Source organism: Phyllostomus hastatus, unplaced genomic scaffold, assembly GCF_019186645.2.
Source record: "Phyllostomus hastatus isolate PE091 unplaced genomic scaffold, TTU_PhHast_1.1 phas_contig_95, whole genome shotgun sequence".
NCBI lineage: Eukaryota > Metazoa > Chordata > Mammalia > Chiroptera > Phyllostomidae > Phyllostomus > Phyllostomus hastatus.
This window is the reverse complement of record NW_025333994.1, coordinates 32,976-46,093: the sequence shown is the minus strand read 5'-3', so window position 1 is coordinate 46,093 and position 13,118 is coordinate 32,976. Positions and strand designations below refer to the sequence as shown.

At 39.1% G+C, this 13,118-nt stretch overlaps 1 gene segment (V, D, J or C); it reads left to right on the top strand.

The window, feature by feature from the left end:
• The first annotated feature begins 10,665 nt into the window (after positions 1 to 10,665).
• LOC123828139 lies at positions 10,666 to 13,118 on the top strand. The segment is given in 2 exon segments: positions 10,666 to 10,781; positions 10,942 to 13,118. Coding segments are annotated over 2 exon segments (369 nt in total).

Sequence of the window (13,118 nt, the reverse complement as noted above, 5' to 3'; positions counted from 1 at the left end):
AGTGTGGTGAGATGGTCACTCTTGGGTGAGTTTTGGTTGTTAGTTATTAGCAAATTGGTTGTTTTGATAAGGAAATTCGACATACTAAATCAGATTTATAACATTTGAACAAGAAAGGCCAGTATTGTAGTCCAGTACCTCAATGGCTCTTATTATTTCCCTCACTGTAACCAGTAGCTCTGGTCCAGTGAAAGCAAGGTGACTGTTGATTGGTCCATTTCCTCCAAGGCTGGTGGAGGGAGAGGGATGCATGGCTTCTATTTGCTTGCTTTATCTTTTTAAAACAAGTTAGAAACAAGAGAGAGGGTGAAATTACTGTAGACTTAACTGCTTTGTCACTTGTAGGTGAAGATTTATTTATGAAAAAAAAAAAAAAAGGAATCCTTTAGCCAGAGGTGAAGAGTTAGTACATACTTAGACACACTCAAGTTTTAAACTTTCATCATGGTATTGGTTTCCTCTCTTATTTCTGGTCAATTCACTATGAACATTATCACCTTCTCTTCACCCTGAAAAACCAGAGTGTGTACTGACCATCTCCCTATTGCTCGCATTCCTAGGGTGGTGCTAATGTTCCAAGTTGTGTGGTTTCTCCCACTCCTTCAGAGCAGGACCATTTCTGAGCCGTGAAACTAGCCAAGACATCCCCAGTACCTTGTGAGCGGGATCCTGATGTTGTCTGTCTGTGCTGTGGGTAGTAGGACTCCTGCCCCTTTAATGAGCACTGGGAGCCCTGGCTCCTCTTCTCCCAGGTGCCCAGTTGGGCAGCACAGGCCAGTATGTGGATGGGGAAGAATGAGGCCAGAGTCTTTTTGACAGAATCCCTAAAGTTGTGAGAGCCAGGTGCTCACTCACCTGCTCTCACTTTTGCCTGTGGGAAAAAAAACAGAAGGACTAGAAGATTTCTATTGTCACTGAGCTACATCACATAGGGCAAGGTTTGACTAAAGTAAAGTGAAATTGTTCCTCTTACCCTTTAAATGCTACCAATCTCAGATATTTTTGTTCCTACAGTGTAACTTCTGGCCTGGATTCCTGGAGTTCTCTAAGGCACTCTAGTATATGATGGAGAAAGTTGGTATTTGGGGGGGAGAGGATAAAGATGCCAGAAAATTTCTATATTTCCATTTTAATTTCTATTTTCTTTTATTTTTTATTTTTTTTAAGATTTTATTTATTTATTTATTTATTCTTTTTTTATTATTATTTTTTAATCATTGTTCAAATACAGTTTTCTCCTTTTTACTCCCAATCCAGCCCCCCCTTCCACCCTCCCCACTTCCCTCCCATTACCACCCTCCCCTTAGTTTATGACCATGTGTCCTTTAAGTTTGTTCCTGTGAACCCTTCTCACTGTCCCCTTAAATTCCCTCTTCTCTCCCCTCCGGTCATCATCAGCCTGTCCTCTATTTCAGTGTCTTTGGTTATATTTTGCTTGTTTCTTTGTTTTGTTATTTAGGTTCCTGTTAAAGGTGAGATCATATGGTATTTGTCTTTCACTGCCTGGCTTGTTTTGCTTAGCATAATGTTTTCCAGCTCCATCCACGCTGTTGCAAAGGGTAGGAGCTCCTTCTTTCTTTCTGCTGCATAGAATTCCATTGTGTAAATGTACCATAGTTTTTTGATCCATTCATTTACTGATGGGACATCTTGGTTGCTTCTAGCATCTAGCTATTGTAAATTGTGCTGCTTTGAACATTGGGATGCATACGTTCTTTTGAATTGGTGTTTTTTGGTATTCTTAGGATAGAGTCCCAGCAGTGGAATTGCAGGGTCAAAAGGCAGATCCATTTTTAGTTTTCTGAGGAAGTTCCATACTGCTTTCCATAGTGGTTGTACCAGTCTGCAGTCCCACCAAGCAGTGCACTAGGGTCCCCTTTTCTCCACAACCTCTCCAACACTTGTTGTTTGTTGCTTTGTTTATGATGGCCATTCTGTCTGGTGTGAAGTGGTATCTCATTGTGGTTTTAATTTGCATCTCTCTGATAGGTAGCGATATTGAACATAGTTTCATGTTTCTTTGGATTTTCTGTATGTCCTCCTTGGAGAATTGTCTGTTCAAGTCCTTTGTCCACTTTTCAATTGTATTCCTTGTCTTCTTAGAGTGCAGTCGTGTAAGTTCTCTATATATTTTGGAGATTAAACCCTTGTCTGAGGTGTCATTGGCAAATATGTTTTCCCATACAGTTGGTTCTCTTTTAATTTTGATACTGTTTTCTTTAGCTGTGCAGAAGCTTTTAATTTTGATGAGGTCCCATTTGTTTATTCTTTCCTTTATGTCCCTTGCTCTAGGGGACACGTCAGTAAAAAAGTTTCTTCGTGAAATATCTGAGATTTTCCTACCTACGTTCTCCTCTAGGACTTTAATGGTGTCATGTTTTATATTTAAGTCTTTTATCCACCTTGAATTTATTTTTGTATATGGTGTAAGTTGGTGCTCAAGTTTCATTTTTTTTTGCACGTAGCTGTCCAGTTCTCCCAACACCATTTGTTGAAGAGGCTATTTTTATTCCATTTTATGTTGCTGCCTCCTTTGTCAAATATTAATTGACCATAGAGACTTGAGCTTATTTCTGGGCTCTCTGTTCTGTTCCATTGGTCTATGTGCCTGTTTTTATGCCAGTACCAGGCTGTTTTGATTACAGTAGCCTTGTAGTATAGTTTAGTGTAGGGTATTGTGATCCCTCCTACTTTACTCTTCTTTCTCAAAATTGCAGCAGCTATTCGGGGTCATTTATAATTCCATATAAATTTTTTGAAGTGTTTGTTCTATGTCTGTGAAATATGCCATTGGTACTTTGAATAGGAATTGCATTGAATGTGTAAATTGCTTTGGGTAGTATGGACATTTTGATGATATTAATTCTTCCAATCCATGAACACGGTATATGTTTCCATTTGTTTGTGTCTTCCTTGATTTCTTTCCTCAGTGTTATATAGTTTTCTGAATACAGGTCTTTTACCTCTTTGGTTAGGTTTATTCCTAGATATTTTATTTTTTCTTTTTGCTATTTCAAATGGGATTTTTTTCCTTGATCTCTGCTTCTGCTGTTTCATTGTTGGTGTACAGAAATGCCTTTGATTTCTGGATATTGACTTTGTATCCCTGCTGTTTTGCCAAATTCATTTATTAGGTCAAGCAGTTTTTTTGGTAGAGTCTATAGGATTTTCTATGTATACTATCATGTCATCTGTAAACAGTGACAGTTTTGTTTCCTCCTTTCCGATTTGAATGCCTTTTATTTCTTTTTCTTGTCTGATTGCTGTGGCTAAAACTTCCAGTACTATATTGAATAGAAGTGGTGAAAGTGGACAGCCTTGTCTTGTTCCTGATCTTAATGGAAAAGGTTTTAATTTTTGCCCATTGAGAATGATGTTGGCTGTAGGTCTCTCATATATGGCCTTTATTATGTTGAGGAATGGTCCCTCTATTCCCACTTTGCCGAGTGTTTTTATCATGAGTGGGTGCTGTACCTTTTCAAATGCTTTTTCTGCATCAATTGATATGATCATGTGGTTTTTGTCTTTGCTTTTGTTTATGTGATGTATTACATTTACTGACTTGCGAATATTGAACCATCCTTGCATCCCTGGAATGAATCCCACTTGGTCATGGTGTATAATCTTTTTAATGTATTGTTGGATGCGGTTTGCCAGTATTTTGTTGAGGATTTTAGCGGCAGTGTTCATCAGTGATATTGGCCTGAAGTTTTCTTTCTTTGTTGTGTCTTTATTTGGTTTTGGAATTAGGATGATGTTGGCCTCATAAAAAGAGTTTGGGACACTCCCATCTTTTTGGATTTTTTGGAATAGTCTGTGAAGGATAGAGGTTAGCTCTTCCTTAAATGCTTTGTAGAATTCTCCTGTGAAACCATCTGGTCCCGGGCTTTTGTGTGTTGGGAGTTTTCTTATTACTGCTTCAATTTCCTTTGTTGTTATTGGTCTGTTCAGACTTTCTGCTTCTTTTTCATTGAGTTTTGGAAGATTATATTTTTCTAGAAAGTTGTCCATTTCATCTAGGTTTTCAAATTTCTTGGCATACAGCTCTTTGTAGTAATTTCTTACAATCCTTTGTATTTCTGTGGTATCTGTTGTAGTCTCTCCTCTTTCATTTCTGATTGTGTTTATTTGGGTCTTCTCTCTTTTTTTCTTGATGAGTCTGCTTAAAGGTTTGTCAATTTTGTTTATCTTTTCAAAGAACCAGCTCTTGGATTCATTGATCCTTAGAATTGTGCTTTTAGTCTCTATGTCATTTAATTCTGCTCTGATCTTGGTTATTTCCTTCCTTCTGCTTGCTCTGGGCTGCCTTTGTTGTTGTTCCTTGAGTTCTTGTAGACATAGGGTTAGGTTGTTTGTTTGGAATGTTTCTAACCTTTTTAGGTGGGCCTGTATCGCTATGAACTTCCCTCTCAGGACTGCCTTGGCTGTGTCCCATAAGTTTTGGGTTGTTGTGAGTTTGTTTTCATTTGTTTCCAGAAACCTTTTGATTTCTTCCCTAATATCATTCTTGACCCATTCATTGTTTAATAGCATGCTATTTAATCTCCATGATTTTGAATGTTTTTGGTTTTTTTCCTTCGGGTTGGTTTCTAGCTTCAGTCCCTTGTGGTCCGAGAAAATGCTTGGTATGATTTCAATTTTCTTGAAATTCTTGAGGCTTGTTTTGTGTCCTATCAAGTGGTCTATCTTTGAGAATGTTCTGTGTACATTTGAAAAGAATGTATATTTAGCTTCCTTTGGATGGAGGGCTCTGTATATATCAGTAAAGACCATTTCATCAAGGGTGTTGTTCAATGCCACAATATCTTTGTTGATATTTTGTTTAGAAGATCTGTCCATTTTTGATAGTGGGGTGTTAAAATCTCCCACTATAATTGTGTTGCTGCCCATATCTTTCTTGAAGTCCTCTAAGATTTTCTTTATGTATTTTGGTGCTCCTATGTTGGGTGCATATATTTACAATATTTATGTCTTCTTGTTGGATTCTTCCCTTGAGTATTATGAAGTGACCTTCTGGGTCTCTCTTTATGGACCTTTTTTGGAAATCTATTTTGTCTGATATGAGTATTGCTACCCCGGCTTTTTTTTCCTGTCCATTTTCTTGGAAGATTTGATTCTAGCCCTTCACTTTCAGCCTGTCTAGGTCTTTTATCCTGAGGTGGGTCTCTTGTAGACAGCAGATATGTGGGTCATTTTTTCTTATCCAATCAGCTATTCTATGTCTTTTGATTGGAGCATTTAATCCATTTACATTTAAGGTTATTATTGATAGGTACTTATTCATTGCCTTTTATGTATGTGTGTTCCTCTCTCTCTCTCTTTCTTCTCTCCTCCTTAAAGCAGTCCTTTTAGAATCTCTTGCAGAGCTGGTTTGGTGGACATGTATTCTTTTAGACTTCTTTTGTCTGGGAAGCTTCTTTTTTGGCCTTCTATCTTGATGGAGAGCCTACCTGGATATAGTACCCTTGGTTGCAGCCCTCTGGTTCTCATTACCTGGAGTATTTCTTGCCATTCTCTTCTCTCTTGAAGAGTTTCCATTGAGAAGTCAGCTGTTAGCCTTATTGGGGCTCCCTTGTATGTAACTTCCTTTTTCTCCCTTGCTGCCTTTAAGATTCTCTCTTTGTCCTGAAATTTTGTCATTTTAATTATGATGTGCCTTCGGGTGGGTCTCTTTGGGTTCCTCTTGATTGGGACTCTCTGTGTTTCCTGGATTTGTGTGCCTTTTTCTCTCGTCAAATTAGGGAAGTTCTCCTTCATTACTTTTTCAACTAGGTTTTCGATCCCTTGCTCTTCTTCTTCTCCTTCTGGTATCCCTATTATACGGATATTATTACGTTTCATATTGTCTTGCATTTCTCTTAATCCCTCTTCATTCTTTCTGAGCCTCTTTTCCTTTTCTTGCTCTTTCTGGATGCTGTTTTCTACTTTGTCCTCCAGCTCGCTAATCAGGTCTTCTGCTTCATCAATCCTGCTTTTCATTCCTTCTACTGTGTTCTTCAGTTCAGAAATTGTATTCTTCATTTCCTCTTGACCTTTGTTGAGAGTTTCTATTTCCTTTTTCATGTTTATATAGTTTGCAGTGAGATTGATGTAGTTTCCCTCTAATTTCTGAAAGCTCATTGTGAGTTCATTGAACTTCCTGGTAATCATTGTTTTGAACTCACTATCTGATAGTTGAGTTGCCTCTATTTCATTTAGCATTTTTACTGAGGCTTCCTCATTTCCCTTCAGTTGGGGGTTGTTTCTTTGTTTTCTTATTGTTCGTGGGTTTCTTCTTTTTTCTTCTTGTTTGTTAATTTGAACTGTTCTGATTCCCTGTAATTATGGTGTGAACTTCCGTGGTAGAATATTTGTGTGTTTCAGTGGTGCAATCTCCTTCGTGTATCCTGGTGTTCACAGCTTCCCCCTACTCTTTTTTTGGGATCATTTGGAGGAGTAAGGCAAAATGGTTTAAAACAGCAAGACAGTATACTATGATATTTACTTTAGCAGCCAGTAGAGAAGAGATGGGTTATCCTTTGGCTCCTTATAGTGTTAACCGTTATCCTCTACCCCACTATCCATGTTTTAGAAAGGATGGAAAGAAGGTAAGACTCTTATTGGGGCCGAGAGGATTGTTAGTTGAATCTAGAAAGCTGTGAGGCTGTGGGAGGTCAGCTTCTAAGGTAGGGTTGGACTAAAGATTAGTATATAGGAGTAGTGAGTAAAAGAATAGAGACAACCCCCACAATAGTATATTTCAGAAAATTGCAAAGTGGGCTGAGATCAGGTAGGGGTATTGAGAAGCATTTACAATTGTATAGACTAGGTCTTACTAGCAGTAATAGTAAAGTGACAGTCTTGTGGCAGAATCGATGAGGTCTAGATAACAAGAATAAAGAGTATAGAACCTTGAGAGGTGTATTAATGGAACACAGATGAAGGATAGTAACTTATCAACACCTTGTGACTCAGATACCAGGGGGAACCTATCAAATGACAGTATAACCAGCCAAGCAAAGGAGGTTATACAGAAAGAAAAAGAATACCCAAATATTATTAAAATAAAAAATGTCGGGAAAGTGAGAAAAAGATAATACAAGTTTACAGTAACTTGTAAGATTAAAAAAAAGGAAGGAAAAGCAGAAGATGTAGTGCAGGAGAGATAAATTTGGAGTGGAAAGAATAATATTAGGTTGAATGGAAGAGAAACATAAGGGATTGCGAGATAAAAATAATAAGAATTGGGAAAAAAATGTCACATAAAACACAAGATAAAATCAATCAACCAACAGCCAGAGAAACCAAACAAAACCAAACAAAACCAAAACAAACAAACAAACCAAAACCAAAACCAAAACAAAACAAAACAAAAAACAAAAAACAAACAAACAAAAAAGCCTCTTCTTCATTTCTAACTGGCCAGACCAATTTTTCTGATCTTGCTGGCTTCAGCTGGCTGAGGGGCCTTTGAAATGCTTCTCTGTCTCCCAGCCAGATCTCAGCAAGTGTGTCAGGTACCCTGAGTGCTCCCGAACACACTGGTGCGCGAGAGTCAGTCTTCCCGACAACGGTGCGCGAGCCCAGCCGTTTCCAGCTCTGTGTTCCCCGCCGAACCGCCCTCCGACTGGGTGTGTTGGCGCCTTTCCCAGCTTTCTCGGTTGGGCTGGCTGGAAATCTCTGAGCCACCACTGCAAGAATGCACCCAGTACCACATCCCTCCCAGGATCGCAGTGCGTGATTCCGGCCTCCCTAGGGGGCAGGAGCCGAGCCCGGCCCGCTTGTACTCTCCACCAATCTGCACTTCCATGGGCTAGAGATGCCCCTGGTCCTGTCGGCTGGAGGCTCTCACTTCTCCCCGTCTCTGGGCGGGTGTTCATATTCCCTGGGCAATTTTTTCTCAGTCCAACTGGCCAACCTGTTCCTTCTAGCAACCCGTTCTCCCCTGGAGTTGCTCACCCCCGTATTCGGGGGAGGGAGGGAGCAGCGGCTTCCCTCTCCTGGGAGCCCTGGGGCAGAGCCCGGAGCACCGGGTGGGCCTGGGGTCTGCGCACCCCCAGACCCCGTGCTGATCCCTGGGCCCCTTTTGTCCTGTATCAGACTCCTTACCGTCTGGATTTCCAGTGAGTGCAATAATTTCTGATGTCCTGCTTTCAAAAGTGATTTGGCAACCCAGCCCACTTGCTCTGCCTCTCCACCGATCCGCGAGTTTTCCCCCTCTTCACAGAGGCCGAGAAAAACGCTGCCTAGAGTAAAGCCGCCATCTTCCCTCCTATTTTCTTTTATTTTTTAAGAGTTTGTTTATTGAATGCTCTTGTTATTGTTTATTTTTGGTCATTATAGTTGTCCCCATTTTGCCTCCATTACTCTCCCTCTGCCCAACCCACCCTCACCTCCCACATTCAATTCTCCCCCTCACCTGGTTATCTTGGTCCATGGGTCCTTTGCCCATGTTCCTTAAAGACCCTTTCTATTCTTCCCCCTGTTACACCCCACTCCTGTTTCATCTGGTTACTCTCAGTTTATTCTTCACTTCCTTGTCTCTGGTTCTAATTAGCATACTTGCTTGTTTTGTTGACCAGATTCCACTTATAGGTGAGATCATATGGTGTTTGTCTTTCACCGCCTGTCTTATTTCACTTAGCATACTATTCTCCAGTTCCATCCATGTTGTAGCAAAGTGTAGGATTTTATTCCTTCTTTCTTTCTACTGTGTAGTATTCCATTGTAATTTTACCATTTTTTTTTTACTTTTTCATTTTTATTTGTTTTCCTTTTTTACCTTATTTCCTTTTTAACTTTTTTTACATTCACTTACTTATGGGCATTTAGGCTCTATCCAGCACTTGCCTATTTTAAATTGTGCTACTATAATTATTGGGATGCATAGGTTCTTTTGGATTGGTGTTTCAGGATTCTTGGTTTGGCGTTTCAGGATTCCCAGCAGTGGAATTGCTGGGTCAAAAGGCAGTTCCATTTTTAGTTTTCTGAGGAAATTCCATACTGTTTTCCACAGTGGCTTCACTAGGCTGCATTCCGACCACCAGTGCACTAGGGTTCCCTTTTCTCCACAACCTCACCAGCACTTTCTGTTTGTTGATTTGGTTACAAAGGCCATTCTGACCAGTGTGAAGTGGTATCTCATTGTGGTCTTAATTTGCATCTCTCTGAATATTTTAAATTTTTAATTTTAAAATAACCACATACTATAACAGACTGATTTCAGAGTATAGTTCTATAAATTTTGATTTTAATATGTTGTGTAGATTATGTAAGCATCACATGATCAACATTGGGAATAGTTTCATTGCTAACAATATTGTCTTTCACTGTCCTTTTGTAATCACACACTCCCCTATTTCACATTAGTCTCTTCTTTTATGTTTTAACCTTTTTTGGAATGTCATATTAATGGAACAATAGAATACATAATCTTTTGAGATGTCAGTTGTGTGGACTGAAAGAGTGCATGCCTGAGCCCCATCTCTTCCACCACTGGCAGTTTTTTCTATGCTTGGTGGTTTGAACTTTTGAGTATTTTATACACATAATTCATTATTTCAAATATTTGTGTTATTATTGATGATTCACGCTAGCAATATTAATAAGGATTTATTCATTTTGGAGCTTCTGTACTACTTGTCATTGAATACCACATTCAACAATACTTTGTTGTACTAGCAATGGCTTTGTAGAGCTGAACTGCAACATTAGGGTAGATGTTATCTGATACCAGGTTTCTGTTTGTCACCATACACAAATATAACTCAAAATGAATCAAAGATCTAAATATAAGACCTGAAGAAGTCCATTACATGGAAGAAATGATAGATACCATACATTTGGATCTTGGTCTTATAGAGGACCTTATGAATTTGATCTCAAAGGCAAGGGAAGTAAAAGCAAAACTAAATGAATGAGACTACAAAAAATTGAAAACCTTCTGCACAGCAAGAAACACTGTAAATAAAATAAAAATGCAACCAACCAAATGGGAGAAGGTATTTGCAAACAACTTTTCCAGTAAGAGGTTAAAATTCAAAATATATAAAGAACACAGGCAATCAACAAAAAAAAATCAACTAAGAAAATGGGCAGAGACCTGAAAAGACACTTTTCCAAGAAACATACAAATGGTGAACAGATACATGAAAAGTGACACAACTTCACTAGCTGTAAGAGAAACGTAAATCAAAACTGTGATGAGGTACTCTTTTGTAGCTGTTAGCAGAGAGCAATAACAAGTGTTGAAGATAGTTTCCAGAGAAGATGACATTTGGGAGACAGGGTGCAAAATGTGAAGGGATTAAAAGTACAAATTGGTATTTATAAAATAGTCACTAGAATGTGAAGTACAGCATGTGAAGTAATATAGTAAAATATATTGTAATAACTATGTATGATGCCAGGTGGGTACTGAAAATATCAGGGGACACATTTGTAAAGTGTGTGGTTGTGTAATCACTATGCTGTACACCTGAAATTAACATAAATTAATACTGAAAAATAAAATAAAAAAAGAGATAGTTAAATCTTGAAAAAGTTTGGTTGGGTGACACTCTCTGCTGGTACACAGAGAAGGCTGATGTGACCCACAGCAACTGGCTGCACCAGGAAACCCTGTTTCCTGTTCTGGGGCAGCAGCAGCACACAGCCCAGCATTTCTTCTCTTCCTGTTAGATTCAGGTTACCTTGCAGGGCCCTGAAACCGAAGAAGAACAAGATATTTTTCACCTGTTGGAAGAACTTGAAAATGCTGCTCTCCAGCCTTCTGGAGGTGGTCTTGGCTGCAATATGGCTAGGTAGGCATGCCCAATGGGAATAGGTCTCCTCTGTGACCTAAGGGCTGGGGGGTCCAGGCAGTATTTTATAAGTTCCCCTGGAAGGAGATGTAGCAGTATGGGAAAAAGAACTTTTTCCCATATCACTTATCCCCAAACCTTCTGATTTTTTCCCCTTCAGGATCCAGTATTGCCCAGAAGGTAACTCAAGACCAACCAGCAATGTCAGTGCAGGAGAAAGAGGCTGTGACCCTGGACTGCTCATATGAAACCAGTGCTGCAACTTACAGCCTTTTCTGGTACAAACAGCAAAGCAATGGGGCAATGATTTTTCTTATTCGTCAGGACTCCTATAACCAGAAAAATGCCACAGAAGGTCGCTACTCACTGATGTTTCAGAAAGGAAGCCATTCTATCAACCTTGTCATCTCACCTTCACAGCTGGAGGACTCTGCAGTGTATTTCTGTGCCCTGGATGAGCCCACAGTGAGAGGTGTGTAGGAAGGAGGTGAACCAAAACCCCAGAACTCTGCTTGATGCATCCACCTGCTGTAGGGACCAAGGCCAGGAATTGTCAGGACAGTCAGGAAGTGGCCAGGGCTGTGGTAGCACAGATGTAGGATGATTGAGGGAAAGCACTCTATGAAAATACCTCTCTAGGTCCTTAGATCATGTGTACAATTGTTGTTAATCAAAAAATCTATATGTTTGGAAATTTAGGTTCAAATTATTTATTAAAGACCAAGAACAACCAAAAGAAACAATTTGCTGTTTGGTGAGACACTGAGCTAGGAGAATTAACCAAGGAAATTCAGAAACATCTGAATCTAAAGATAGGAAAAGCCTGTGGTATTATAAGGTTTTCAGATCAATTTGTTCAATAAATATTTATTGAGTATATTTTATGACACAGGCACTGTTGGAAGAGGAAGGCTGTGAAATCTTTCTGTGGCTTTACTGTTTTTGTATGTTATGCTCTTTTATACTGTTTAATGAGTTAGTTTAATTTGGATTTGTTAGCTGAGTTAAGGTACCCTCCTTGAATTTCTAAGGTGCCTACAATATGACAAACTTTGTGTTTTTACCATCTTACTAACACACTAGCATGGAAGAGACTATTTCCTTTATGTAGATTTACCTGCAGTAAATCCCACCAGTCTCACCCATAAATGAGCAATAATTGGTGGCTCTAGGGGGACATTGTGAAGAAGCAAAGTGTGAACTATCTTTTTGTACAATTGCTCTTCAATTCACTACTCTTCTAGAAGCATTTTTTTGCCATTCTGTGGCTCATTTCACAGTGCCATGCCCTCTTTTTTCTCTTTTTTCAATGTTCCACAATCTAAAACCCTTATTTTCTAATATTTCCTCCACTTACCTGGAACCTCATTGTCTCAGTGCCTTAAAATTTGAATGATCATGGATGTTTAATAAATGATCTTATATTGTAAACTCCATCTTATAATTGAGTTGGGAAACCAGATGTGCATAGTAAAAATATGAAAAGGAGTCTTTTAACATTTTTAATATTCTTATACTTTTACCATTTTATCATAAATTTTTACCATGTTAGGTGTACAACTGAGTGATATTAAGGACATTTACACCTAATGAACTCTGATGACCTTAAAGAACTGAAAAGTTGTGCTCTGTTAACAATAACATTCCCTTCGCCCACCCCTCTAGCCTCTGGAAAATACCATTTGAGTTCTCATTCTAGGAGTTTGACTGTTTTAGATACCTCATAAAGTGGGATGCAGCAATATTGGTCACATGGTAACTTATTTCAGCTAGTGTAGTATCCTGCTGGTTCACCCATGTTGTAGCCTTTGTCAGAATTTCTTTCTTTTTAAATTAAATAATATTCCAGTGTATGTATACACTGCAGTTTGTTTATCCATTGATCTGCTGATGGGCATTTGTGTTGCTTCCACATTTTCCTGGAAAAATGTATGTAAATATTTCAATATTTTGGATGTACGATGTGTCTGGAAAAAGGCCAGCCAGTGTTAATATACTGAAGGTGGTTTGTGTGACATTGATATAATCTGGCAACTAAGGAGAGTGGACTGGCATGAGCATGTGTGAACAATGATGACTTTACTGTACTAGTCAGTGTGTGTGTGGGGTAGATGCTGTTGAGTGAGCATGTGTACTGTGTGGCTGTCACATTCAAAATGATTGAGCACAATAAATCTGCACCATATTTTGCCTTGATCTTAAACATTTTCCCATGGAAACTATTTGGGTGGTTCAGAAGGGCACAGCTCTGGGGAACTGGTGATTGGCAGCTTCATCACAACCATGTGCCACCTCATGCATCACATCTGGTGCAGAGTTTTTATGTGAGACATTAAA